This window comes from Xenopus laevis, chromosome 4S, assembly GCF_017654675.1.
Source record: "Xenopus laevis strain J_2021 chromosome 4S, Xenopus_laevis_v10.1, whole genome shotgun sequence".
Taxonomy (NCBI): domain Eukaryota; kingdom Metazoa; phylum Chordata; class Amphibia; order Anura; family Pipidae; genus Xenopus; species Xenopus laevis.
Genome location: NC_054378.1, coordinates 78,515,325 through 78,541,030, shown reverse-complemented (window position 1 = coordinate 78,541,030; position 25,706 = coordinate 78,515,325). Strand labels below are relative to the sequence as shown.

Sequence of the window (25,706 nt, the reverse complement as noted above, 5' to 3'; positions counted from 1 at the left end):
TCTCTAATGGCCTACATACATCTTAGTCAACTGGTCCAGCTAACTAGGTCATGTAGCATGTGGCGCAAGGAATCTAATATATTACTTGTTTTTAATATAAATGTATAGCTATAACTGTAAAGGTTATAACATGATTCACAATAAACACATACAAGCTTTTCTGACATGCAATGGAACCATGGATGAGATAAATGTATAGAGATAGTGCATCATAGAACAAAGCAATTCTGAAAAAAAGACAAATGAATCATACTGTAGCTCCAGAAATACATTTTCTATGGAAAATTTGTGAATAATGGCGTGCAACCTGGACAGATTCAACTAAGAATACATATTGGAAGCACATACAACTATACCTATTGTAACCAATTTTATAACAGCAATAAAAATGAGTATCTTTTATTTATATAGAGCCATTATGTTCTGCCGAGCTTTACAGAGATTTGTTAATCATATTGATCAATCTCAGCCTCAGTGGAGCCTACAATTTTTATGTCCTTGCGTTACATTTTTTACTGTACACACAGTGGATGGTCAATGAGTTGGGCGAACCAATATCCCTTCTCAGTCTTAATAAACATACCCAAGAAATAAAGGACCAATGAATAGTCCCTACAGCTATTGTTTAGGGGGACCACTACATCACCAGTGTGAATCATGTTCTCTGCAGACAAAGCATCTAAATATGCAATAATAATATCGGCTAACAAGTCCAACAAAAACTGGACCTAGATTCACAGTCTGTAACAATTCCCAACCCATGCATTCATGGCCTTGAGGCTGCCAGCAATATCTCCAATCACCCATTGGTCAAACGTCTTCAAGGAAAAAAAGCAAGTCTAGTTGATTTGACTTATTTCTATAGCTATCTCCATTTTACTAACAATCACTGAGACTGCAATCTTCTTCAACATTACCATGATATGACAGCTAGCAATACAGTGTTTTGCTGGCATGTGTACCACATGATGGGTGGTACAGGAAATAGCACTTACACTATGGGGCAGATTTATCAAGGGTCAAATTGAAAATTCTAAATTCAAATTTTTAAAAAATGTTATGGTCAAATTCGACTACGGAGTTATTCAAATTCGATTCACATTTTTTAAAGAATTCGAATTTGATTTTTGAGATTTATCATACTCTGGCTCTTTTCATTTCGATTGGCCAAATTTTGAATTTCTGTGAGTTTAGGGGAGTTTTTAAAAACTCACATGAATTTGAAAATCGACCTTTGATAAATGTGCCTCTATTTGTCCACATGCTGTAGTGGCTGCCACACCTCTTTGTGGCTTGGAACCTATGCTCACAATTCTGAGCCAACAATGACCAAGAGAAAACTGTCTGTGAAGCATAGATGCCTACATTAGCTGCCACAGTTTCCAGACATTATTGATTTAACCCCCCACCCCTTTACAATGTAAGCACTTTCTAAAAAATGCAATGTCCACCAAATGTATTATATTACCTCATTGTTGGCTCCTCACAAAGTAATGCTGAAAGCCTTGCACTCCATTCCTTGGAAAGGCTTCCACACCATTAGCAAAAAAAGGCTACAATTGGTGATTATAAGCACCTCTAATTTGTGCCAGACATTGAGGTTTCCTTGACCCCCATAAATTGTTTTTAATGACGTGAATAAAAAACATCAAACATGTGATAATCCCGAATTCATAGTTAGGTTTTTTATCAGACCATTCAGGTTATCCTGCAATCTCTTGTCAACTGTTGCCCCCTACCTAATTATATGGTATGTGTTGGAACACCAAAGATGTCATGTACATGCAATTATGGGTCATTTCTACCCTTTACAAATATATCACTCATTTAGAGTATTTTTATTCCTTCAACTTCATTAATTATACACTTCTTTGCTGTTTTATTCACATTTTTAATACGAGCATAAAAAAGCAAAAGTCAATAAATTCAACTATGAATTTATGGTATATTTTGACAATGAGATAAGATCAGGATCACATCCTTGTGCACTACACTGCACTGCTGACCTATTCCTGCTCTTACCAGTAATTTCTTCTCTGCAAATTCTTAGCCAACCTGTTCATGAGGCCCAAGAGATATGAGTGAGCACATTTTGCCATAGAACATGAGTCTAGGGAAAGACTTATCAGGTGACTGTCACCGTTGGCTTAGCATCAAGTGTTATGAGTATTATTATTACAGTTGTTAAAAGAAAAGTAAAAGCTTATGTCTGCATTTGCACAAAAGGGCACGGTTACAAATAAACACAAAGTTGCGCCTTGTCAATGATTTTAGACTATTTTGAAGCACTGTATGGAAATTTAGGAAGTTAGATCATCAGGATACGTATTTTGCTGTAGATTATAGAAACTGATCATTTGTGGCAATTCTCATGGAAAAGCTTTTAGCGGCAATACTAGGTTTGTTATTGTAGAAAATAAAGTTGCTGTTTTCTTCATCTGGGCTGCTCACTTACATGGTATCATCCTGTAGAAACAGACGGAGAGAATCAAAAATATTCATGTGCAAGTTCCTTAAATCAGGGAGGCTTGGGCCACATTATCTCTTTTACTTTTACTCTTTTCAGCTTCCTTTCCCCCCCTCTTACACACATTTATGAAACTGATGCCCCGCTGAATATTAGAAGAGTGTCTCCAATGTCAGGGACATATTGACAGGTTACATCCATGGTTGCAACTGACTCCATAATCCATAACAGCATAATCTAGAAGTCTTGTGCATTCATGAACGCTACCCACTAAGGAAACCCTTGGAATTACCACCAGGTCAAGGCAGGCAGTAGTTATAGTTTCACTAGTGCACATGTGTGCACTTGCTTGCAATTCATCAAAGCCAGAGAGTTGCACTAGTGCTCACACTACAGTGTCTATATTAAGGTTTAAAGGTTTAATGGAAGGTTTAATTAGGTTTAATGGAAATGTTACCTTTTGCTTGAGAAAGCAAAGAAAGGGAGTTATAAATAGATAGGATCAAAAATGTAAGCAGTAAAATTGAATTCATTTTTTGCAATATTAGCAGTTTTGTAGAATTTTTTTTCATAGGGTATACAGGTATGGGACCTGCTATACAGAATGCTTGGGACCTTTTTGTAATTTGGATTACCATCGTTCAGTCTACTAAAAAAATGTAAACATTATATAAACCCAATATGACTGTAAAGATCCGGGATCAAGTACAAGGTACTACTGTTGTATTATTACAAAGAAAAATGAATTATTTAAAAATATTTGAACTATTTGATTAAAATAGAATCTATGGGAGATGTCCTTTTTGTAATTCGACTTTTTCTTGATAATGGATAAAATATCCTAAGACTGTTAGAAATCAAAATAATTGATGAAAGCATGCATATTGCACATAAAAGCTAACATTCGTATACTGTAGTTTACACTGAATTGAACAGCTATAATGAATTTAGTTCTTTGCAAAATTAGGGCATTTGTTGACCAGCTTGAGTTAAGATGCAGCACGTAGCTGTGCTGACACTGATGGTTTAGGGAGAGGGGGCCTGTGATCACACTTCCCCTTGTTTAGTATCTGACACCTCAATGCACCTGCACTGTCAAAGACAGATGAATAGGCAAGGGAACGTGTCAGTGGTGTTTTGTTCCCCACAGAGGAGACCAGATCAGTTAACAAGAAAAATCGAACCACAAGCAGAAAGTTATTGTGAAAGAGAAAGCAGGATAGGAGGGGAAAGAGGTGAGAATGAGAAATGTAAGAATAATGCCAAGAAAAGAGCAGATTTTCCATAGAAAATGATGACTGGGTTGCCGAGTAAATAAATGAACTAAAAAAGAACTCAGTGTGTAATGTTTAAAGAAAAGGAAAAATTTGAAAAAAACACATTATTTACATATACAGGTATAGGACCTCTATACCCGATATCCAGAAAGCTCCGAATTACAGAATGGCTGTCTCCCATAGACTCCATTTTATCCAAATAATCCAAATTTTAAAAAATGATTTCCTTTTTTTTCGGTAATAATAAAACATTAGCTTGTACTTGATCCCAACTAAGATATAATGAATCCTTATTGGAAGCAAAACCAGCCTATTGGGTTTATTTAATGTTAAAATGAATTTCTAGTAGACTTAAGGCATGAAGACCCAAATTACGGAAAGATCCGTTTACCGGAAAACCCCAGGTCCCGAGCATTCTGGATAACAGGTCCCATACCTGTATACTATATTTACATTCCCTATGGAACAGCTATAATGTCCTTTAGCATATTTAGGAGATCTTATAGACCATCTGGTTACGGACCTCAAAAAAGTGCATTTCAGGTTAAATATTATGTTTTTTTTGCATCCAATATTTTCTTATGTTCAACTTACATGGCAATTTAGCATCATGGAGACAGGAGACACTGAGCAACAAATTACCCAGACTGCTACGGTACAGCATTATGCTTTTACAAGTTCCTGTCTCTCAGGGAGGCATCCGATCTATTGTCCTCTACTACCCTGCAGTGTTGATGAGGACAACAGATGTTATTTTACTTTTAATGGCTGTTTTACAGATCTTAGCGAGGCAGCTTGCTATTAGGCAAATTATACCATTCTGAAAAGAGAACCTACATTTTTATAACGTCTCACTTAAAACTGCACCTCCTATTGCTTGGCAGATTGCATATTTGATTGAGATGTGTCTGTGCAGCAGCACGGTGAGGACTCTTTCCACTACAATGCAGGTGTGAGAGGAATCTCTTGTTTTGTGGCTAACAATATGTAGGTTCTGCTTATACATGGGATTAATTCACAAACTATTATGTCTTCTCATTGTTCAACCACAAAGGCAACAGATTATGTCAGTGAGTGATTAGTGCAGTGGCACAAAAAGCTAATTCTAGGCTTACTGTGAGTCTCAAAGGTAGGAAACTAGCTGATAATATTGCCTTAGTGAAAAGTAGTGGATGCTTGGAGCTAACAGTAGAGAACAAAACATTAAAATCATATTTAAAGGGGAGCTCGGGCTTCCAAACCTAAATTTGATAAAGTGGCCCACATAACACAGAAACCCCTAATATACACATCACAGTTACCTGTTTCTTCAAAAAGTCTGAATAAATGCAATTTTCTATGCTGAAATCCAGCTGTTCAACAGTTCTTCTCTAATATTACAAATTACAAATTGTAACAACTACTCCACATCTTACAGAAAGCAAGCAGGAATTACATAACCCAAAATGCATTGTACCGTGATGTTCCTTTCCTTATTGAAATCCCGTGTGCAGGGAATTGTGGGGTTTGGAGGATGCTGACAGATGGCTGTTGATACAAAGTAACAGTAGTCAGCCAGCTCAGCAAAGTAGTCCGATAGATCAGCAGAAGAGCAGAAGGCTAGGCTTAGGGAACTGTCAGAGACCATTAAAAATCATGAAAAGTCTGCATATTTTTTTAAATGATGTATATTGCAAAGTTGCTTGAAATTATGTTTACTTTTCAAAAAGCTTGAGTTAAGTTGTTGTGGAGTTCCACTTTAAATATTGGGCATATATTTACAAGAGACCTAGTTTATCCTCGCTGTGTTTATAATTCATTTTCTAGCTGTAATCTATGTTGCCCTACATGCAAAATAGATACTGTCATTCTGAAGGTCCATTATGCTTAAGGCACATTTGGTCATCCCTTGTTATACCCCACACAGAGAAGTTGCTTGACCACACTGCAAATCACTAGCTCAAATGCTCAAACACCATCCAATAGATACAACTAAATACGTCCACTAATTACCTATTTTCACCGTAGAACTTGGTTTCTGTGCAGTCAGTAGATTGTTATTCACAGATTCAAGCTCCCATGGGGCTAATTAACTAAACATTTCCTAATGTGAGGAAAAGCAAATAAGTGGACGGTTTCATAAGACCTTGCATAACACTGAAAGTGATCAGATGACCACCTACCCAAGTATTTAATTACATCCTCATTAGAACATAGACACGCTCATTTAAAGAGTTGCCCTTAGGCAGAATGTAAAACTTAATTATGTTTAAAAAAAAAAACAGCCTCTCCAGCTACTTTTGCTTTTAAATACCCTGTGTTCTAATTAATATGATCACAGTATGGTGTCTTCAGACATATTCGAAATGTTTTTAAAGTAAAGTTTACTTTAATTCTTTTTAATAGGATACTACTGTATTTTTGTAACCAGAAAGCTAACTGCTTCTGGGAGGGTATTCTATTTCTCATTGCCAAGAGAATATAATATGACTGCATTTAACCCAAGAAATGTAGGAAATGTAAAGGGCAACAGGGAATATTTTCATTAACAGAACTACACCATATGCCCAATATTATCTGGGCACCTGCCTGTCCAATATCTAATTTCCAAAACAAGGTCTATAATATGAAAATGATCCTCCCTTTGCTGCTTTAACAATCTTTATTTAACCGGCATCTAGATCATTTGTGAACTCGGGCACTGATGTTGGGGATTAGTCCATTGCAGTTTAGTTAAGGTGTGATCAGAACTTTGTGTAGGCCAGTCAAGTTCTTTCACTTCCATCTCAGCTAACCCACACTGTACTACACTGTAGCCATAAAATTCCCTGTCAATGGAACCAAGGGCCCCTTGCCCAAACCATATAATGCAGGCTTATGTTTTCAAACAAATATTGTTTATATGACACCTACCAAAAGAAGACCTTTTTGGGTTTCCAGAAGACATGTTTCCAATTCTCAGTTACATGTTACTAAATCAGGCAGTGCCACAGACAGAGAAGTATCTCTCTTTCTGCTCCATTCTTTACCACTGCAGTAAAGTAAGTCTAAATTCGGGAGCATATCACCTCTCCAACACTAACTTCAGTGCTGTACGTACCTTCCATCCCCATCGCAGAATATTCATACCCCAAAGAGCAATTCATGGAGCACCAGGAGTAGTGTGAAAAAATGTATAAACTTTAACACTTTAACACTAACATTTTAAAAAAATGTTGCCAGCAGGTCTGCATACCTCATCACAGATCATACACTTAACCACTGCAGCAATGCAAAAATGGATACAGTCATTGTGCATATTTGTGCCCAAAAACAACCTTTTCCTATAGTTGAACTTAGTTCTAGTGGATCCATCCTGCCTCTTATTCTGGTCCTGTGAAAGTGCACCTATTGACACTACCAATAGTTTCAAACTGGCAGTAATTCCAGAGTTCCCACTATATGCACAGAAGGCTTGTGCCTAAAAAATTACCCAAAGATGTCATTTTATTTCCAAATGCTGAAAATGATGGGCAGCATTTATTCTGCTTGTTTGTCTTCTGCATCATAATGGTCAAAACCTGCTGCCACTCCCCCACCTCTGATGCCCATTGTTTGTTGGCACATAGAGAGATATTAGGAAAATGTAAGACACTATTATTAAAGGGGTTCTCTAATAGTATGACATAGAGTGTGATATTCGGAGACATTTGCAATTGGTTTTAATTTTTTATTTAGCAGTTTGTAGTTCCAACAATCTGGTTGCTAGTGTCCAAATTAACCTAGCAAACCATGCATTGATTTGAATAAAAGACTGGAATAGGAATAGAGAAGACCTGAATAGAAAGATGAGTTATAAAAAGTGCCAATTACAATACATGTGTAGCCTTAAAGCGCATTTACTTTTTATATGGGGTCAGTGACCCCCATTTGAAAGCTGGGAAGAGTTAGAAGAAAAAGGCAAATAATTAAAAAACTATAAAAAATAAATAATGAAGACCAAATGATAAGTTGCTTAGAATTGGTCATTCTATAACATAATACAAATTAACTCAAAGGTGAACCACCCCCTTTAAGTGAAATATGTTTGAACAGAGAGCTTTTCCTGCATGGCCACATGTAGTATGATCCTGTGCCTCAGAGGCAAACTGTGGAATTTCTACATAAAGGCGGAACCTTTTAATTGTCAAATATTCCACCCCAAATAGTGTCCATCAGGACTGAGTCCTATGAAAGACCTCTCAGGCTGCTATGACCGTCAGGAGGGAGTAGATTGTTCTGATGGCTTTAATGGAGGCTGTGAACAGCTCTGTCTTCATGAAGAAGTTCCTCTGTCAGAAGAGTCAGATTTGTATAACATCTATATGTACTGTGGGTAAGTACTGCAATCATTTTCTCTGATATTTTACAAGGTTCCACTAAGAACAGTGTTAAAAGTACTGATACGTTCTCTTTAAAACCATAAAAACATAACAGTACATAATCGAGTACTAGTAATGGAGATTCGCTAATGGTGGAATTACTAGAACCACTGACCTTTTGTCTTGCTAGTGTCTGCACATTAGCACTTCATTTTCTTTATAAACGCAGAATAAAATGCAGCTTAACTGCAGCATTATGTGCAGGGGCAAAGCTATAAATATTTCCCTAGGCTGTGGAAATTAAGCTGTAGTTACAGTATATAAAGTTTTATTCAGGGCCATTTTTTATTCTACAGCTGTTGGTTTTATATATACTGTATATATATGTGCGCAAATAATTCCTTTGTGTTGTGAAGTCTTGTGAGCGCATTTTTTTTCCTCTGAAAGGTGCATACTATTTTTTACCAGGCATTCCAGTATGATATACTGTATATTTATATAAAATGTCCTATGTTATTGTTATATAAAGTGACTGCTTGAATTGGAATTGAATAATATACCAAATATACCTGCCTCATATACAACATAGAGCATGTAAGGAGTCAGTTTTTTTTACAGTCACTATTTTAGTTATGCGTAACTATTGAAATCAAACAAACATATAAACTGTGTATACCGATACCTATACTCAACTTATGATAGATCTTCAGATCCCCCTATACTTGGATATTTTGCTTATACAATCAGCCACTCTAAGGGGCAGATGTATTAAGGGTCGAATATCGAGGGTTAATCAACCCTCGATATTCGACTGGGGAATTAAAATCCTTTGACTTCGAAAATCGAAGTCGAAGGATTTTGTGCAAATAGTTCGATCGAACGATCGAAGGAATAATCGTTCGATCGAATGATTATCCTTCGACCAAAAAAAGATAGCCAAGCCTATGGGGACCTTCCCCATAGGCTAACATTGACTTCGGTAGCTTTTAGGTGGCGAACTAGGGGGTCGAAGTTTTTTCTTAAAGAGACAGTACTTCGACTAACGAATGGTCGAATAGTCGAACGATTTTTAGTTCGAATCCTTCGATTCGAAGTCGTAGTCAAAGGTCGAAGTAGTCCATTCAATGGTCGAAGTAGCCAAAAAAACACTTCGAAATTCGAAGTATTTTTTCTTCTATTCCTTCACTCGAACTTAATGAATGGGCCCCTTTAAGTCATTAATAGAATCTGCCATCACAACTTTACTACCCTCACTGTGGAAAACTATCTATAGTGTTTCACATCCTAGACCTTTGTGTTTTTTATGATATTACTCTGTTGGGCTATAACTTATACAGGTTAAAGGCTCACTAGAATTTATTTAAAACATGCTTACTGTATGTCTGGCTGCACCTAGTATTGAACTGAGATGCTAGGACCAGAGCACAATGCCAGCAGGTACCAGGCAGCACTGTCCTTAGTGCCTACTAAAGGCAGGTGGCGCATACAGGGCTCCCTTGCTATCTGCATCTGAATAATGTGAAAGTTAGGTGCTGGGGAAGTGTAGGGGGACATCTATGTGCTTCCCCTGAAAACCCCCAATTAGTGATGGGCGAATTTGGGCCATTTCGCTTCGCCGAAAAATTCGCGAATTTCCTGCGAAATTCGCGAAATGGCGGAAAATTTGCGAAAAGTGCCAGCGACAAGTTTTTGACGCCGGCGTCCGTTTTTTTGATGCCAGTTAACTTTCGTCAGCGAATTTTCATGCCCGTTTCGCAAATTAATTCACCGGCGGCGAATCGCACAAATTCGCCGTGAATTCGCGCCTGGCGAATAAATTTGCCCATCACTACCCCAATGAATACAGTACTGCTAAATGCAGGTAGTTCTGCATTCATGGGGCAAACACATGTCTCTGCATTACATTTTCGCACAGAGACCTGCCACAATTCTACTATGTGCAAGGAAGGGTAAAAAAATGTAAAAAAAAAAAATACTTGGTGGATTGTGTCCTTTTTACACTTTGCATCCTGCCTTGCATGTAGTAATTTACTCCACACTATGGCTCATTTACTCTACTCTACACACAAGTGGAGTTGCCAATAGCAATCAATCAAAGATAATTGATGACAGGTTGCTTGCCATAAGTTTGCAAATTCAAAATATCACACTTCCCTTATACAGTTGTTCTCAGAATAATAGCAGTGTGTTTAAAAAGTGAATAAAGCTCAAAATCCTTATAATAGCTTTTATTTGCATACACGCAAATGCATTGGGAACCCTGCACCTTCTATTCTAAATCAAAACATGAAGAAAAATGTATGAAACTTGCGTTATTCCTTTACAGAAAGTGAAGTAAAGGGAATATTTGGCTGTTCCAAAAAATAGCAGTGTCTGCATTCTTCTTTACAAACTCAAACATTCACTGCATAAACTGAAAAATGTTGTTTTCCTTTGAATCATTGAACTAATATTTAGTTGTATAAACAGTGTTTCTGAGAACTGCAGCATGGAGTCCACCAACTTCTGGCACCTGTTAGATTCCACAATTCTTCTGCATTTCTTGGTTTGGCCTCAGAAACAGCATTTTTGATGTCACCCACAAGTTTTCTATTGGATTAAGGTCCGGGCATTGGGCTGGCCACTTCATAATGTCAATCTTTTTAGCCCGGAACCAAGATGTTGCTCATTTACTGGTGTGTTTGGGGTCGTTGTCTTGTTGAAACACCCATTTAAAGGGCATTTCCTCTTCGGCATAAGACAACATGACCGCTTCAAGTATTTAGATGTATTGAAACTGATCCATGATCACTGGTATGTGAAAATTGGCCCAACAGCATAGAATGAGAAACATCCCCATATCATGATGCTTGTGCCACCATGTTTTACTGTCTTCACACTGTACTGTGACTTAAATTCAGTGTTTGGGGATCATCTGACAAACTGAGTCCCCTAGACCCAAAAAGAGCAATCTTGCTTTCAGCAGTTCACAAAATGTTGCCCCATTTATTTTTAATCAAAGTAATCCCATTTTACAGAGAGAAATGCACTATAAACAGCATGCACAACATTTGCTGTCTTCCTTCTTTAAATAAGGTCCATAATTGACACCAGTTTTTTCACAGAATGAATGACCTCATTAATTGAACTCCACACTGCTATTATTATTTTTAACACTGCTATTATTTGTAACACGCCTCAATTAATGATTCAGTTACACAGAATCAGCAGCATGCATATCATAACGATTGGGTTTGTTGATGTTCTATTACTGTACTACACCTACTAGTAAATTATTTGCCATGTAGAAATAGAATTTCTACCAAAATCAGTGATTGATCAGGTTAATGAGGTCAGACTGCTATTATTCTGAACACAACTGTAGATGATTCAGTCATACTTACTCCCTCTCCCTCCTTCCCGAAAAGGAAACCATTAGGCTAGAATTTTCTAGAAACACATTTAGTAAGGAACAAAGAAGTCTAGAGCATGTAATAAAATTCTCTCTGCTGGGTGTGAGCACTTCTGTTTAGTATGTTAGCGTGCGTGCGTCTAGTTTTAATTTAATTTGGCGTGATGATCAAGGCTGCAACGTAGCCACTGCATCTTAATACAGATGGCATACTTAAATACTCTCTGGATCCTTTAGACTCCTTTTCTATACGTAAATGCTTGGAGAAAGTAAAGAATGAGATTCTGATTTAATCATGTCTACTGTGCCTTCTGCAGATGTATTGAGGAATATAAACTTGGTGTGGATGGACTGTCCTGTCACCTGATAACCGAGCCATGTTCTGGTGGTTCACACTGTGGAGAGGCTCAGGAGGTGCCCATGAATCAGACACTTTTTGGGGAGCTCTTTTATGGTTACTATAACCTTACCAAGGAACTAGCACCCAATCAACTGCTCAAAGGAACATTCAGGTGAAAGTCTAGCAATTTCTTTTTCATCAGACACTGTAACACTATTGCTCTGATTTGGTGTCATAGCTGTTCTTCTGCACTATCCCTCTTAGAGACACTTCTAAGGTTTGTTAGGTTGTTTTTATATCTGTTTTCACAGAGGGGGAAATTATATTTACTGGCATCTTGGATCTAACTTGTTTTGTAGGCAAAATAACTTTGCACGGGGACTGGAACATCAGCTTCCAGATGGGCTGCTTGTAGCGACCATTCCATCGGAAACCCAGTGTCACGAAGAAATATCGGAGCCCGTTCCTGATCCAGAATTCTTGACAGGTCAATATATCCAACATAATCACATTCATTCATGCAATATTATTTCATATTTATATTTCATATTTAACACCATGCAGTCTAAAAATGTGATCAGGGATTGATTTATTATTTGTTGTATCTAGCAAGGGATGAGGCAGTTTTCCAGTTTTATTGTGTCAGTGTGCATAAATGTATATTTTTGATTAACTGCACTATCGCTAGTGTTGCTTTTTAACTATCCTTTAAACATTCATCTTTGCTATTATATTGGAAATTAAGACAAAAATCTTTTTTTATATAAGCATTGTGCATTTGTAAGCCCCGTGGCTTACCATCCTCAAAATTTCTGAATAGTTATTGAATTAACTGTTACAAAGGTCCTGTCATCTCTCTGGAAATCCTGCTTCCAGAATGAAATAGTCTGATTCACTATGACAAGACAATCAAATGTAAATTAATTAGGACATAACTCAAAGGTAAAAATGCCTAGCCAACATATATTTCTTAATATTAGGCACAAGCTTCTATGTTATGAATCATTACCTAGTATGGCTGCAATAGCTGTCTATTTACTATGAACTAAAACACTGAATAGTCTGATCCACTGAACATTAAACAATGTCAATGTTTTATAACCTAAAGCCAATTTCATGTGTGTAGTCTACTCTCATTCTAGAAGCAAGCGATGCTATAGCAAAACATTTTATGGACATATTATTATAACAATCATTCCCCTCTAACACATCTATTCATGGTGGATGTGGTATATTTTGGCTCCATTTACAACAAGCCATGTGAGTTGCAGTGGCTCAGGAACAAAGTCTTCCTGGAGATGATTTACAGATGATGTCACATACGCAGTTGGGTGGTCACAAGTTCTACGTATCTACTGTAAAATGTCTTCCAAAAAATGTAATGGTTAAAATACTGTTTAAAGATGTTAATGATATAGGAATATATGAATAAGATATGAGTGGTACTATGAGTGGTACATACAAATGGAACAATATTTGGATTTCATTTAAAAATAATGAACTGGTGTAATGCTCTGCCAATAGCTATGCAAAATGCTGCACACTGTAAAAGGTTACTGTTAAATAGTTACTTGTCAGATCTCATGCTAGGAAATTCACACTTTGCCATGCACTGCAGTTGAAGTTATTAATAATCAGCAATGTGACATTATTAAACCATCATTATTTGCTCAAACACCTTCTTATCCCAATTTAACATACGCTACATTAGCCAGCCGATGAGATCCTGGGTGAACTCTCCAATTAGCAGTTTTCAGGGATAAACTACTTCTGTCAACTTTCTGTCACTACCTTGGCCTCAGTTGTTCCATCTGACTTCCATTTTAACCTTAGCCATACATATATTATCTTCCATTTATGTTAATTAATAGTGTGGCTTAAACTGATGGGTACTCCTATTAATCATAGCTAGGTCAGATAGCTTTCTGCTATTTTTACATATAAAAATGAAAGTTTGTTTGTTAGCAGCTTTGTTCTTTATGCATTTGGACACAGTATGACCAGTGCTAATAAAGTTTCCCTGGAGCCATTATTTTATCCTGGAGGAGGTAGACAACTCCTTTTTTTAGCAAAAGAAAAATATACTGATTGCAATGGCCTTATATATATATTGGGTTCCCACCTACAGTGTAATTTAAACCATATTATAAATTGGCCATGAAATGTAATAACACTTTTCAAGGAATATCCTCTCATACAGAAGAAGGTAAAATATTACTTTTTGTTGACAAAACACTGGTTCCCCTCCTACTATGGCCTGCACATCTAACTGACTAATTATATTCAATTGTAATTCCAAAGGGTACAGCCAAATGCTACAAAACATGAACCCAATGGTTTCCAAAAGTGCTGAACATCAATTTGACCAAGTCATAGTCACATATTGTTTGGCTCCTAATAATTAAAGGAAATGCGGATTGTTTTTGTGCTTTTGCAAACTCAAAATCTTGATTTTCTAAGGCGGTTCCCCCAACCAACAACTAGGTAAAAAGTTACTCTCCTATGTTTGATTTGAGTTCCTTCTTATTTCAAATTTTCCAAAAAGCATATAAAATGTTACAATAGAAGCTAAACTCAATGCAGCATATTATTGACATTTCCTGGCTCCATTAACTAAAAAATGTCTACCGTAATTATTCAGAACAGATTTTCTTCCCTGAACCAAACACTTTTCGGCTAGACTAATAAATTAAATATAGTGTACTTTATGTAAATCTGTTTGTTCTTCTCACATGGTGTTAAAGCAATTTATTGAGAGCACTTAAGTATTAATCTGCAAAGTTTTTATTTGGACAAACACTTCACATGTTTAGAACAAACAGTCTGGCTCTCTTGGTAATGGAATTCTGACAGAGGTGCCTCAGTGGATTTCTTGAAGAGAAGCTAAAAGAATCTGGCACTGTAACTGCCGAATTGTTCCCATTGTTTCTGTAATCTACAGTTTTACTGCATTTTTACCAACTTGATGAACTAACCTGGCAACATTTTGACTTCAGATAAAATATGATTTAAAAAATCACCATATAAACCATTAGGTTGAAGAATTAGATATTGGGAAGATTGGCCACTTGCCCAAAGCTGAAAGTATGGCTTATGATCTGTCTAGAAATAAACACAGGCAAAATAGACCTGTCCTCTCCAAAAAAATAAGCATTCATATGTAAAAAGTTGTTTTCCAATCTTCCTAATATCTCATTTTTCAAGTTCTCATTTCATGGCAATTCATTGTAGAACACCTTTTGGCCAGAAACGATGTGATTGTAGGATATATTTCAAAATGGTTGGCATCTACAGCAGCAGCTCTAAACCCTAGCATTAAAATTCATAAAACAATAAACAATGAAAGAAATTTCTTTTAGTAGCAGAACAATGCTGGTAATTAAGAAAAAAGATTTATACAGTAATGTACTTTAAATCAAATAGGTTTTAGGGACTGTTCTATAATGCTATGTAACAAAAACAATAGAAACATATTTATAGGAGATTTTTCTCTTATTCAACACAAAGAAATGCATAAGGTTTTCCCTATTACTTTGTGGGTTTCTAATGCAGTGTTTTCCAAGTCACATATTGATGGTCAAAGTAACATGAATGCAAGGGTCTCTATTGTGCAAAAAAGGGATAAATATCTGTGGCGGCTCTACATATCCATCCATGGATACATCCGTGGCTAGAAAGCTAATTAATGACTGCTCCCAACAGACATTTGCAACAAAGGTTTTCTTTTCATTTCAGGTATGGTAAACTTTAGTGAGGTATCTGGTTACCCACTTGTTCAACATTGGACTGTTCGATCTGTAATGTACCATGTCCGACTTAACCAACCATCTCTTTCACAAGGTAAGGAAACAATATCAAAAATAAAAAAATGCCTTTGAAAAAATATGAATATGAAATGTATTCAAAAGAACTTTTTTGTTATATGTAAAAAGCTTGTGGTCAGATATAAAAGTTTCAATAAGTTGAACAGCTTAATGGCAATGATTTTGTGGACATTTCCATTTAACCAAGGTTATTCATAATAAAACCTGTCCCCAAACTTACATAGGGATAGCAGATCATGCTATCATGATTTGCAATAGAACTGTCATACAACAGATTAAATCCTTGTCTTGAAAGGTTAGTTTACTTACTGTATATGAATATGCATACAGTATATCCATTTTACTTGCTGGAACAAACAAGCCATTTATCAAAGTAGCGTTTTCTTAGCAAATATAGGAATTACTTCCAATGTGGTGTTTGCCAGAAATATAGAGCAATAGTCAGGGTAAAGCTCATCGGCACATCCACTAGAGCTACCAAAAATAAGAGCTCATTTATAAATACAAATACAAGGTGCAAAAATGCATATATTCTCTACTCACAATGTAGCATTTTCCCCAGAATTCCAGTATTAAAGCATGTAACTGCAAAATATTATGCAATGCAACTTGCATGTGATTACCCTTTTTCTATTCTTACATTGGTGTATAATCCAATTTTGCACCTTGCAATTCCTCAAAGGCAGCTTGGCCAGTATATTGGTGCATAGCACAGATAGCAAGCAATTTGTATAAATGCAAGTATGTTTGTAAATAAGATTTAAATGGGCAGGAACTTGCTCTTTGCATTTTTGTTCATGAATCTTATAGTGCAGAATTCGTTCCAGTGTAATGGATCATGGCGGAATCATGGTAGTGTCCTCAGTTATATATTTGCACTGTTCTTGTGGGAGATAAGCTGATCTGCCATTTTTAAGCAATGTTTGTTTGACCCATCAGGAGTAAAAAGCTTTTATTTTATAATACTGAATCCTTTTTATCAGCATTCTCTCAGGCTCTTCACTCCTTGGATGGAGCTACATCAAGAATGGAATTTATGGCACTTCTGAAGCAGTTTGGCAATCATTATATTCAAGAAGCAGTTTATGGTTTTGAGGAGTCATGTTCTATCTGGTATCCTAACCGACAAGTGCAAAGACAGCTCTGGCTTGAATTTGAAGACATCAGCAAAGGTGCGATATGATGCAAGTGTAGAAAGAGGAAATAAAAGGAATAACAAGGTGTAATGATGTATTTGTTATACCAATAGCAGCAATAAATTAAAATAATCCACCTTGAATTTTCACAGCACATATGTATTGTTAAAACAGTTGACCCCTGGCGTATGAACCCCTCTATTTTCTATTTATAAGTGTTGTATGTGGGAGCAAAATAAAGGGTGATGCACAAAAACATAAAAACAAAGGTAATTAATTGTTTTTCTGTAAGGGGCATTATTAAACGAATATCAGCATCCCAGTGTTCACATAATAAAAACAATCCCAGCAGTCAGAGCTAAAGAGAACAGCACATGACCTTAAATAAACATATAACTATATAAATGATATATATAAACATGAATTATGCCCCTTGGGTTAACTGGGGCTGGCTGGGTACACACATAACCAGGATATTGTGGGTACCTGAGCTCCTTAGCCTAGTTCTGAAACTGGGCTACACTGTGAAAGATTTCTCACAATGAACTTGCAAAATGAACTTGCAAAAAATCACTTTAAATAAATCTAAATGTTGGTGTTCCCCAAAAAACTTTGGTTAAAAAGTGAAATTGTAATTGTAAATTCTGCTGGGCAGTTTTCACTTTAGTCTTTGAAGAAATGTTATAACTAATTTGAAAGGGGGTGCAAATGAGTAATATATCTGACAATATTTCATTGTGATAATTCAAATGATGCTTTTATCTACCCCTAGTTGTTGGCTACTAATCACATGACTTGAAACTGCAGGAGTAGTTTTAGCAGTACTTATGAAGAAACAGACTACACTACAGTACATTGGTTTGTTCTATGAACAGATTAAAATATATGAGATCCATCTTTAATATTTCCTTCCTTTAGTACTATTAAACATTATTTAAAGAATTTTAAGGACCCTTATAATTATATTTGCAAAACTGGCAAATCCCATTATACTCATTTCAAGAAAGCCACATTCAGGCAGAAGAGTGTAATAATAAATAATAAATAAAGTACAGTTTTGGTGTATAATGGTGGATCTTCCTGTAGTTATGGAGATGACCAGGAACTGTTCACTGTTTAAAGAAATAAACCAATAATACTTTATTTATATAGATATTGAAATGCTTGCAAACCAGGATTTTTGGATGAGGGATATACTACATAATTTTGACCCTTAGGGCAATTAAATAAGATTTCATTTTAAAAGAGTGGTTTTTAAATCAACCTGAATTGATGCTAGATTTGGAAAAGGGCACCCATGACTTCAAAATAGTTTCCCCCATTTGTCAAAACTGAGGAAGAGATAGGGAAACAATAATACCTTTTGTAGCAGTGGTGCAACTAGATGTTTCTGGGCCACATAGTAAATTAATTTTAGGACCCCCCAACATATCCAGAGGTAGTCATATATACCCTGATTTTAAGTGTTCACACATTTAACAAAGTTAAATAACAAAGTTATTTATGGCCTTCCCTGAGGTTTCTGGATATCGGTGGGTCCAGAGATGATCTCATTCCATACCAAAATAAAAAAAAGTAGGATTTTTATACCATTAGTTGCCTAGAAATAAAGCAACAGGGTTTTGTAGCAAAAATCTATACACAAAGCAGTCAGAGGTGCAGATTGATCCAGAGTTATGCAACCACTTGTCACACTCCGCTATCTGCTATCACAAATAATCTTGTTAGTTGCATCCCCGAGAAGCAATAGTAATAGATGGGGGTAATGTTATATCATTATCTTAGCATTTGCTTGCCCAGGAATGCTGCTGCCACTGGTTAAAAGTAGGGATGCACAGAATCCAGGATTCGATTCGGGATTCGGCCAGTATTCGGCTTTTTTCAGAAGATCCTTCTGCCTGGCCGAACCGGATCCGAATCCTAATTTGCTTATGTAAATTAGGGGCGGGTAGGGAAATCATGTGACTTTTCATCACAAAAGAAGATTTTTTTTCCCACTTTTTCCTTTCCTGGCCCTAATTTGCATATGCAAATTAGGATTCTGATTCGGTTCGCTATTCGGCCGAATCTTTCACCGGGGATTCGGCTGAATCCAAATTAGTGGATTCGGTGCATCCCTAATTAAAAGATATTGGATCACTTGGTTTAATACTCAAGCTTATTAAACAGTTGCTGAGCACATTGGGCTCTGGATCCAAAAAATACAGTGTTGCCCAGCATTCCAGTGTAAAAATATATATATATATATAATCATCTATTATCATATGTATATTAAATATGTGTGGAATTATTCATTAGACTTCTTAGATAAATATAAAATCTGCAAAGCATAAATACTCATTCTTATTATAATGCCAAGCTGTGAAGTTTATAGGAACCTTGTTTCAATTCCTTAAAATATGAACCACCAAGTATAGAAAATGACAACGCTGAAGATTAGGAGCTGAAAATCGGAGCAAAATGAAATAAAGCCGTACAGTCCATGGGGCCGCAGGATTGCTATTAAAGAGAAAGATCAATATAAAAACACATATTCGTTGATTTATTCAAACATCAGCCAGAGTACAAATCTTCAAAATATCCACAGTTGGTTAGTAGATCAATGTTTTATAAAACTGTAGAGTAATAACTGCAAGTTAATGAAATATCCCAGGTTTAATAAAGCCTTAAAAGAATAATGTACAAACGCTGGAATGATCAGTCTTTCTTTTCCCCAGCAAATAGAAGCAGCTAGTTATTCATGCAGAAAGAACAAAACTGTAATTGTAAATGATTCAGTAGTGTGGCAATGACTGGAACATGACCTACGGCAGAAATGCAATAATCATTTTATATTGTACCTGCCTATGAGGGGCATAGTTAATAATATAAAGAGCACATATCTGTCTGTAGCCATGCTGTACCTTATCATTATTATTATTAATAATAAAAATAATAATAATTATAATGGTCCAATAGGTTTGCACCCACAAGGACATTTATGGCCACTGTTTGGGTCAGTGCATGGAGCACATAAAAATTTTAATATAATTTAGACTTTTTTGCCTACATTTTGTAATTTTCTGGTTGTGACTAAGGATTTGACAAAGCCTGTGCTCTGATGACAACTAACAATGAAGCTTAGGGGCCTGGTGCTTATTCCAATGCATTGGCTACACAATTGGACAGAGAGGCTTTGGGGCAAATTACCTAAAGCATGAAGTGGCTAACTCTAGTGCAAATACGCCCTAGCGAAGTGAACCTACTCTAGCGCTAATTCGCACCCTTACACCAGACGAAGTTGCGCTATGGTGAAGGGACGTAACTACGCTAATAACTTGCGCCACCTCAGACCAGGCAAAGTGCAATAGAGTAGATAGGGCTTGCTTCAAAAAGTCCCAAAAAAACGCTGGCGTCTTTTACTTTTTTAAGGGTGATAGGCTGAAAAAGATAGTAAATTTTTTGGGGGTACCCTCATTCCCCCCTACATTTCCTGACATATGGCACCTAAACCATACAGTGGGCACATGTATAGGGCAAAATAAAAACTCTTATTTTATTTTATAAAGCTTTCTCAGGCTTGAGTAGCGTAATGTATTTGCTGCTACATATACGTCCATTGTACTTTAACTTGGCGTCGTATGCAAATTAGGCATTGCTAGCGTAACTTCGTTTTGCTTGATGAATTAACGCTAGCACAACTTCGCTACCTTTCGCCTCCCTGAGTGCAACTTCGGATTTTAGTGAATTAGCGGCGTCTGTCGAAACTTCGTCTGTCGAAGTGGGTCAAAGGCGTCGCTAGCATCTTTTCGACACTTAGTGAATTTGCCCAGAAGAAAGGGAATGTGAGGAGTGCAGCAACATCCGCATGAATTAAATGTATAATTTATGCCGGAGGCATAGAGGCAGGGCAGACAATAGTTAGGTATAAATGCATTAAGGGTTCTAAGATTCACAATTTTCGCACTTAGCACTGCAGTTAGTCCTTGAAAACTGAGCCTGTGTATTTATATATTATTTTCAGTAGTACCAATAACTATACCATCATAATTTTATAATCTCATTGCTGAGACTTCAGAAATGTTACATCATTGTTTAAGGGGTTATTTATTAAATTCCGACTGATAAAAACTGGAAAAAAAATGTATTATAAAATCTTGAAATTTTTAGTGGGAAAAAACTTAAATTTTTTCGAGATTTATTATACCCCGAGGATGGAAAAAGTCAGAATCCAAAAAATCCGGCATCTCAGACCTACCAACGTTATATATAAGTCAATGGGAGAGGTCCCTATCCTATTTAAAACTTTCTGTGGTCTGTGCTGGAATTAGTCTGAAAATCCGACTATTGCAGACTTTTGAGAAAAAAATCTGAAAAATTCTGGCGATTTGGGGAAAAACTCAACTCAAAACTTTTTTTGTGTTTGTCCCCGATCCAATTAAATCGTGATTTTAAATAAGGTCCAATGGTAAAATACTCAAATAAATTTGGACTTTGATAAATAAGGTCCTAAAAGAATGATTTAGGAATGCTAACAGTACATACTATAGGTATTTTCATTCCGTGTCAGTATGCTGGCTCAACATTATAAGGGGCCCTTTTCAGTGTTGTGATGTCCACTTACATTTTATGTGAGCAGATAAGATCGTCATCACCAAAGAGTGGGGGACAATTCTGTTTCTTTTTATTTGTGTGCATAATAAACTGTGCGTTCTTGTGCTATTTGTTGTGCTATGCTGGTCGATTCCCATTTCTAAACATATTAGGTACATTGTTATCTCTGAAAGCTCATAAAGCACTGTAGCAGACCATGTGCCATTAGGAAAGAATTATACTGCCCGGCATGAGGCTCATTTGCTACCTATGATTGCACATTGCAGCATATCTTGGGAAATATAGTTGATGAAGTGAATTCAGTCTAAGGGACCAACAGGGCATTACACATTAATTAACTCCTCTCTGTTATTTTAGTCCAATAAAAGCTACTTCAATTTATAGAGCCTCAAATACAATCTGAAATGCTAGCAGGGGATTTGCAGTTCATTTTGTCAGATAATTTAGAAATGGGTTTTTTTCCATATTTAATTGGTCACTGCACAGACTTTCTTGTTTAACTCCCTGCTATCTGTAGGTAATACCCCTTCAGATGAGTCGGAGGAGCGAGAGAGAGACCCGAAGGTACTAACATTCCCTGAATACATCACCAGTCTGCTAGATACTGGCACAAGGCGAATGGCACATGGAGTGCGCATGGAGTGCCAGAGTCGAGGACGCTGCTCATCCTATTGTCAACTATGCCATGTAACCTCCAGTCCTGATGCTCCCCCTGAGCCAGTGCTTCTGGAAGTGACAAAGGCAGTTCCAATATATGAACTGGTCACCAGCAACAATGTCACCCAGCAGGTGAGTGCAGTGGCTTAGTATTCCTTGGTTTGGGCTGACACCAGCATTAAGCTTTAGGTTCAAGTGGAAGTTGGTTTGGCCTTTTGAATGGCCTCTATACCGTGTAATATCCCACAGAGCTGGCCTTAACACCTACACTGACAGAGCTTTTTGCAGGCCCAGTCTTAGAGTAAATAATACCTTGTCCAAAATACTGCCCCTCAACAATTGACATCTGACCATATCTCTAACTCACACACCCACCAGCCCATATTAATATAATAACTTAAGAGTTTGTGACTCAAGAACGAAAACAAATCTACTCAAATCAAATTTTCTTTTTTTATGCATTTTACATGACATCATTTTGAACAGGGCTGAATTTTAGCGAGCCGTTTCTTGGCTGTAACATGTGTTCATCTGTATCAGCTGTCTGTCTCTGCCTGTAACATGATTTTTTTTTCTGTATCAGCTGTCTCTTGGCTATACCATGCTTTTATCTGTATTAGCTGGCTGTCTTTTGGATGTAACGTGCTTTCATTCATATTAGCTGGCTGTCTCTTGGCTGTATCATGCTTTTATCTGCCTCAGCTGCCTGTCTCTTGGCCATAATTTGCACTTATCTGTATCAGCTGTCTGTCTCTTGGTTGTATCATGTGTTTATCTGTATCAGTTGTCTTTCTCTTGGTTGTCTCATGCTTTTATCTGTATCAGCTGGCTCTTCTCTTTGCCATAATATGCACTTATCTGTATCAATTGTCTGTCTCTTGGCTGTCTCATGCTCATGCCCGGATTTGTGGAAAGGCCACCTAGGCCCGGGCCTAGGGCGGCAGAATTTTAAGGGGGCGGCATGCTGCCCAACCACACCTATATTGGTTCAAAAACACTGGGGATGCGCTGGAGATACAATCATTTTTTAAATTTCCCATGCGCCAATCCCCATTGCTCCAGTCCAGATGATGAAAGGGTAGGTGACAGGGACGACCAATGGCAGTGGGCCTAGGGGCGCCCACTATGTAAATCCAGCCCTGATGCTTTTATCTGTATCGGCTGGCTGTCTCTTGGCCATAATATGCACTTATCTGTATCAGTGGTCTGTCTCTTGGCTGTATCATGTGATTATCTGTATCAGATGGCTGTCTCTTGGCCAAACATGCATTCATCTGTATCAGCGGTTTAAAAAAATACAACCAATGTTGTGCTTGTTATGGTAACAATTATATAAGAAGTTTGCAGCAGATGGCACTCAGATCCAGCACTTAGATGGTACTCAGTTTCAGTACTCAGATCCAGCAACAAAATGTCATATAATTGTGTATCAGCTGTCTGTCTCTTGGCTGTAACATGCTTTCATCTGTATCAGCTGTCTGTCTCTTTCCCCTAACATGCTTTCATCCATATCAGCTGTCTGTCTCTTGACTCTAACATGCTTTCAACTGTATCAGCTGTCTGTCTCTTGGCTGTAACATCATCTGTACCAATGGTTTGTCTCTTAATTGCTGTAAATGCTTCATCTGAATCCACTCAACGGGCCTTTCATCCTGATTTCACCACTTTGTCTCACAGATCTTTAAATATCATTCAATCTGTCTCTCAGAAGTTCTATCTTGCTATTAACTGTATATGTCTATGAGTGGCTTTGGTATCCTATCATGAAACATATGTGTACTTTAATGGCAACAGGCTGTGGCAGGCTAATACAGCAAATGAGATGGGCCCAAAGTGAAAACAGCAACAGCACAGGGAAAGTAAAAGAGCTTAAAAATATTACAGTAACTGAATCAGCTGTTTCTTAATGACTATAGCATCCTATCCTATAAGGTGTAAGAACATGTATCCATTAAAGCTGATATAAACGGAATACCTGCTTACCCATTACTATAGCGTGTTACTCTCCGCTATATGTGTTTCAATTACTGTATTTTCCTGCTTAAAGCTATGAGCTGTGGTCTGTTGCAATAATACTTTAGCATTATAGGTGAGACTAATGTAGGAAGCTCTCCTAAAAAAAATCCATTCTTCTAAAATAAACTTGTCCCTCACTTCTCTTTCTCATTGTTACTGCGGTACCCTACTAACAGCTGTATGTCTGCCTACTCATTACTGCAGTACTTTGTTATCAGCTGCATTTCTCTCTCCCACTATCTCTGTCTCTCTGCCTTTTGCTCTTTCATGCTGTAAATCCAATGCGCTGTTGTATCAGCTAATATACTATTGTATCTGCAGTGTAAGTGAATGTCAGTTACTATTGTATCCTGTCATCAGCCATCTCTCTCATTTGCTGCTGTTCCATTTTTCTATTTCAGCTGACTCTCTATATATATTGCTGGTTTACATTACTTCAGCTCCCAGGCTGTCTCAATTACTTTGGTATTCTGTTGTCAGGTGTTATGTCATTCAGTTACCAGAATTTTGTGCTGTCAGACTCTCCCAGCTATCTGTGTGTACCACTCTTACCTGCTGCTGCTGCTTTATAATGCCGGTTATTCATATCTTAGCCGTCTGTCCCTCTAACTTTCTGCTGTTTCTAATCAGCTACTGTATCTGTGCACAGCTCTTGTTGCTGCACCCATCTAATAAATATCACATTATTACTTGCTGTTCTATATCACTGTATTAATATTCTGTTATCAGTCTCTCTTGGTTCCCAGCTATGAGTTGTTGTCTGTCACGCAGTTGCTGCAGGAAGCTGTACTGAGCTCTATCTGGTGCTCTGGCCGTGGAGATGTGATTGAGGATTGGTGCCGCTGTGACTCAACGGCATTTGGAGTAGATGGACTTCCTAACTGTGCTCCTTTGCCCCAACCAGTGTAAGGTTTTATGTTTTATCAGGTTGTCTTGGCCAGCATTACATGGCACGCTGTCTAAATTTATGATTGTTCCCAATTTAAAGTACTTTTTATTTTTCACTTTTTTTAGGTGATATTTAAAGGGACTTTACATAACAGAACACAGTGTACAAAGGCACATGAATTACCACAGGTCTTTATTCTCTCTGTTGCTCTGTCTTGCACTGGATTCTCAGGCCTGTGCTAAAAGCAAATTGCAGCATTCCCCCGGGGTGCAAGTGCTGGCTACATTTGCACTAAAGGGTGTGCTCTAGCACTTGCCACTTCTGGATAAGTCAATGCCCCCTTTAGTCTCTATAGAATTAATATTTTTGATAAAATAAATAGGGGATTCATCAATGCACATTCCCTGGTCTCCTGTTTGTCTAGTCATTCACTAGTGAAAAATCATGCAGGGAGGGTAACTGTACACGAGCAAAAGCAAACATTTATTTTTGTTATTTACAGGTCTTTCCAAGTAGTAGGTTAATTAATTGACGTACAACAGGTTTGTGGGACACATTATATTATATTAATGATGTCATACACAGCAGTCTATGGAGCCTATGGGTAGACAAGCGCCATAAAAATACCTGACATGACCACATCCAACCCATAGCCCTTCAATGGGACAACAGAATGTGGAAGAAAAGGAAGTATTGGATAGATACTGCAGGACTGTATACCTTGGGGAAAAACATATAATGAAATGCTCACCCTTTGACATCAGAGAGAGCATGCATTGCACTTTATATAGTAGTAT

The 25,706-nt window shown here is 37.2% G+C and overlaps 1 protein-coding gene across 1 annotated transcript in view; it reads left to right on the top strand.

Moving 5' to 3' along the window:
- astn1.S (astrotactin 1 S homeolog) overlaps positions 1-25,706 on the top strand; it is a 163,365-nt gene that overhangs the window by 125,077 nt on the left and 12,582 nt on the right. The window contains exons 13-19 of the mRNA XM_041561499.1: positions 7,911-8,077; positions 11,772-11,966; positions 12,154-12,281; positions 15,530-15,634; positions 16,602-16,790; positions 21,865-22,136; positions 24,792-24,925. Of these exons, the coding sequence (XP_041417433.1) occupies positions 7,911-8,077; positions 11,772-11,966; positions 12,154-12,281; positions 15,530-15,634; positions 16,602-16,790; positions 21,865-22,136; positions 24,792-24,925 (1,190 nt within the window). The remainder of the gene's footprint in view (positions 1-7,910; positions 8,078-11,771; positions 11,967-12,153; positions 12,282-15,529; positions 15,635-16,601; positions 16,791-21,864; positions 22,137-24,791; positions 24,926-25,706) is intronic.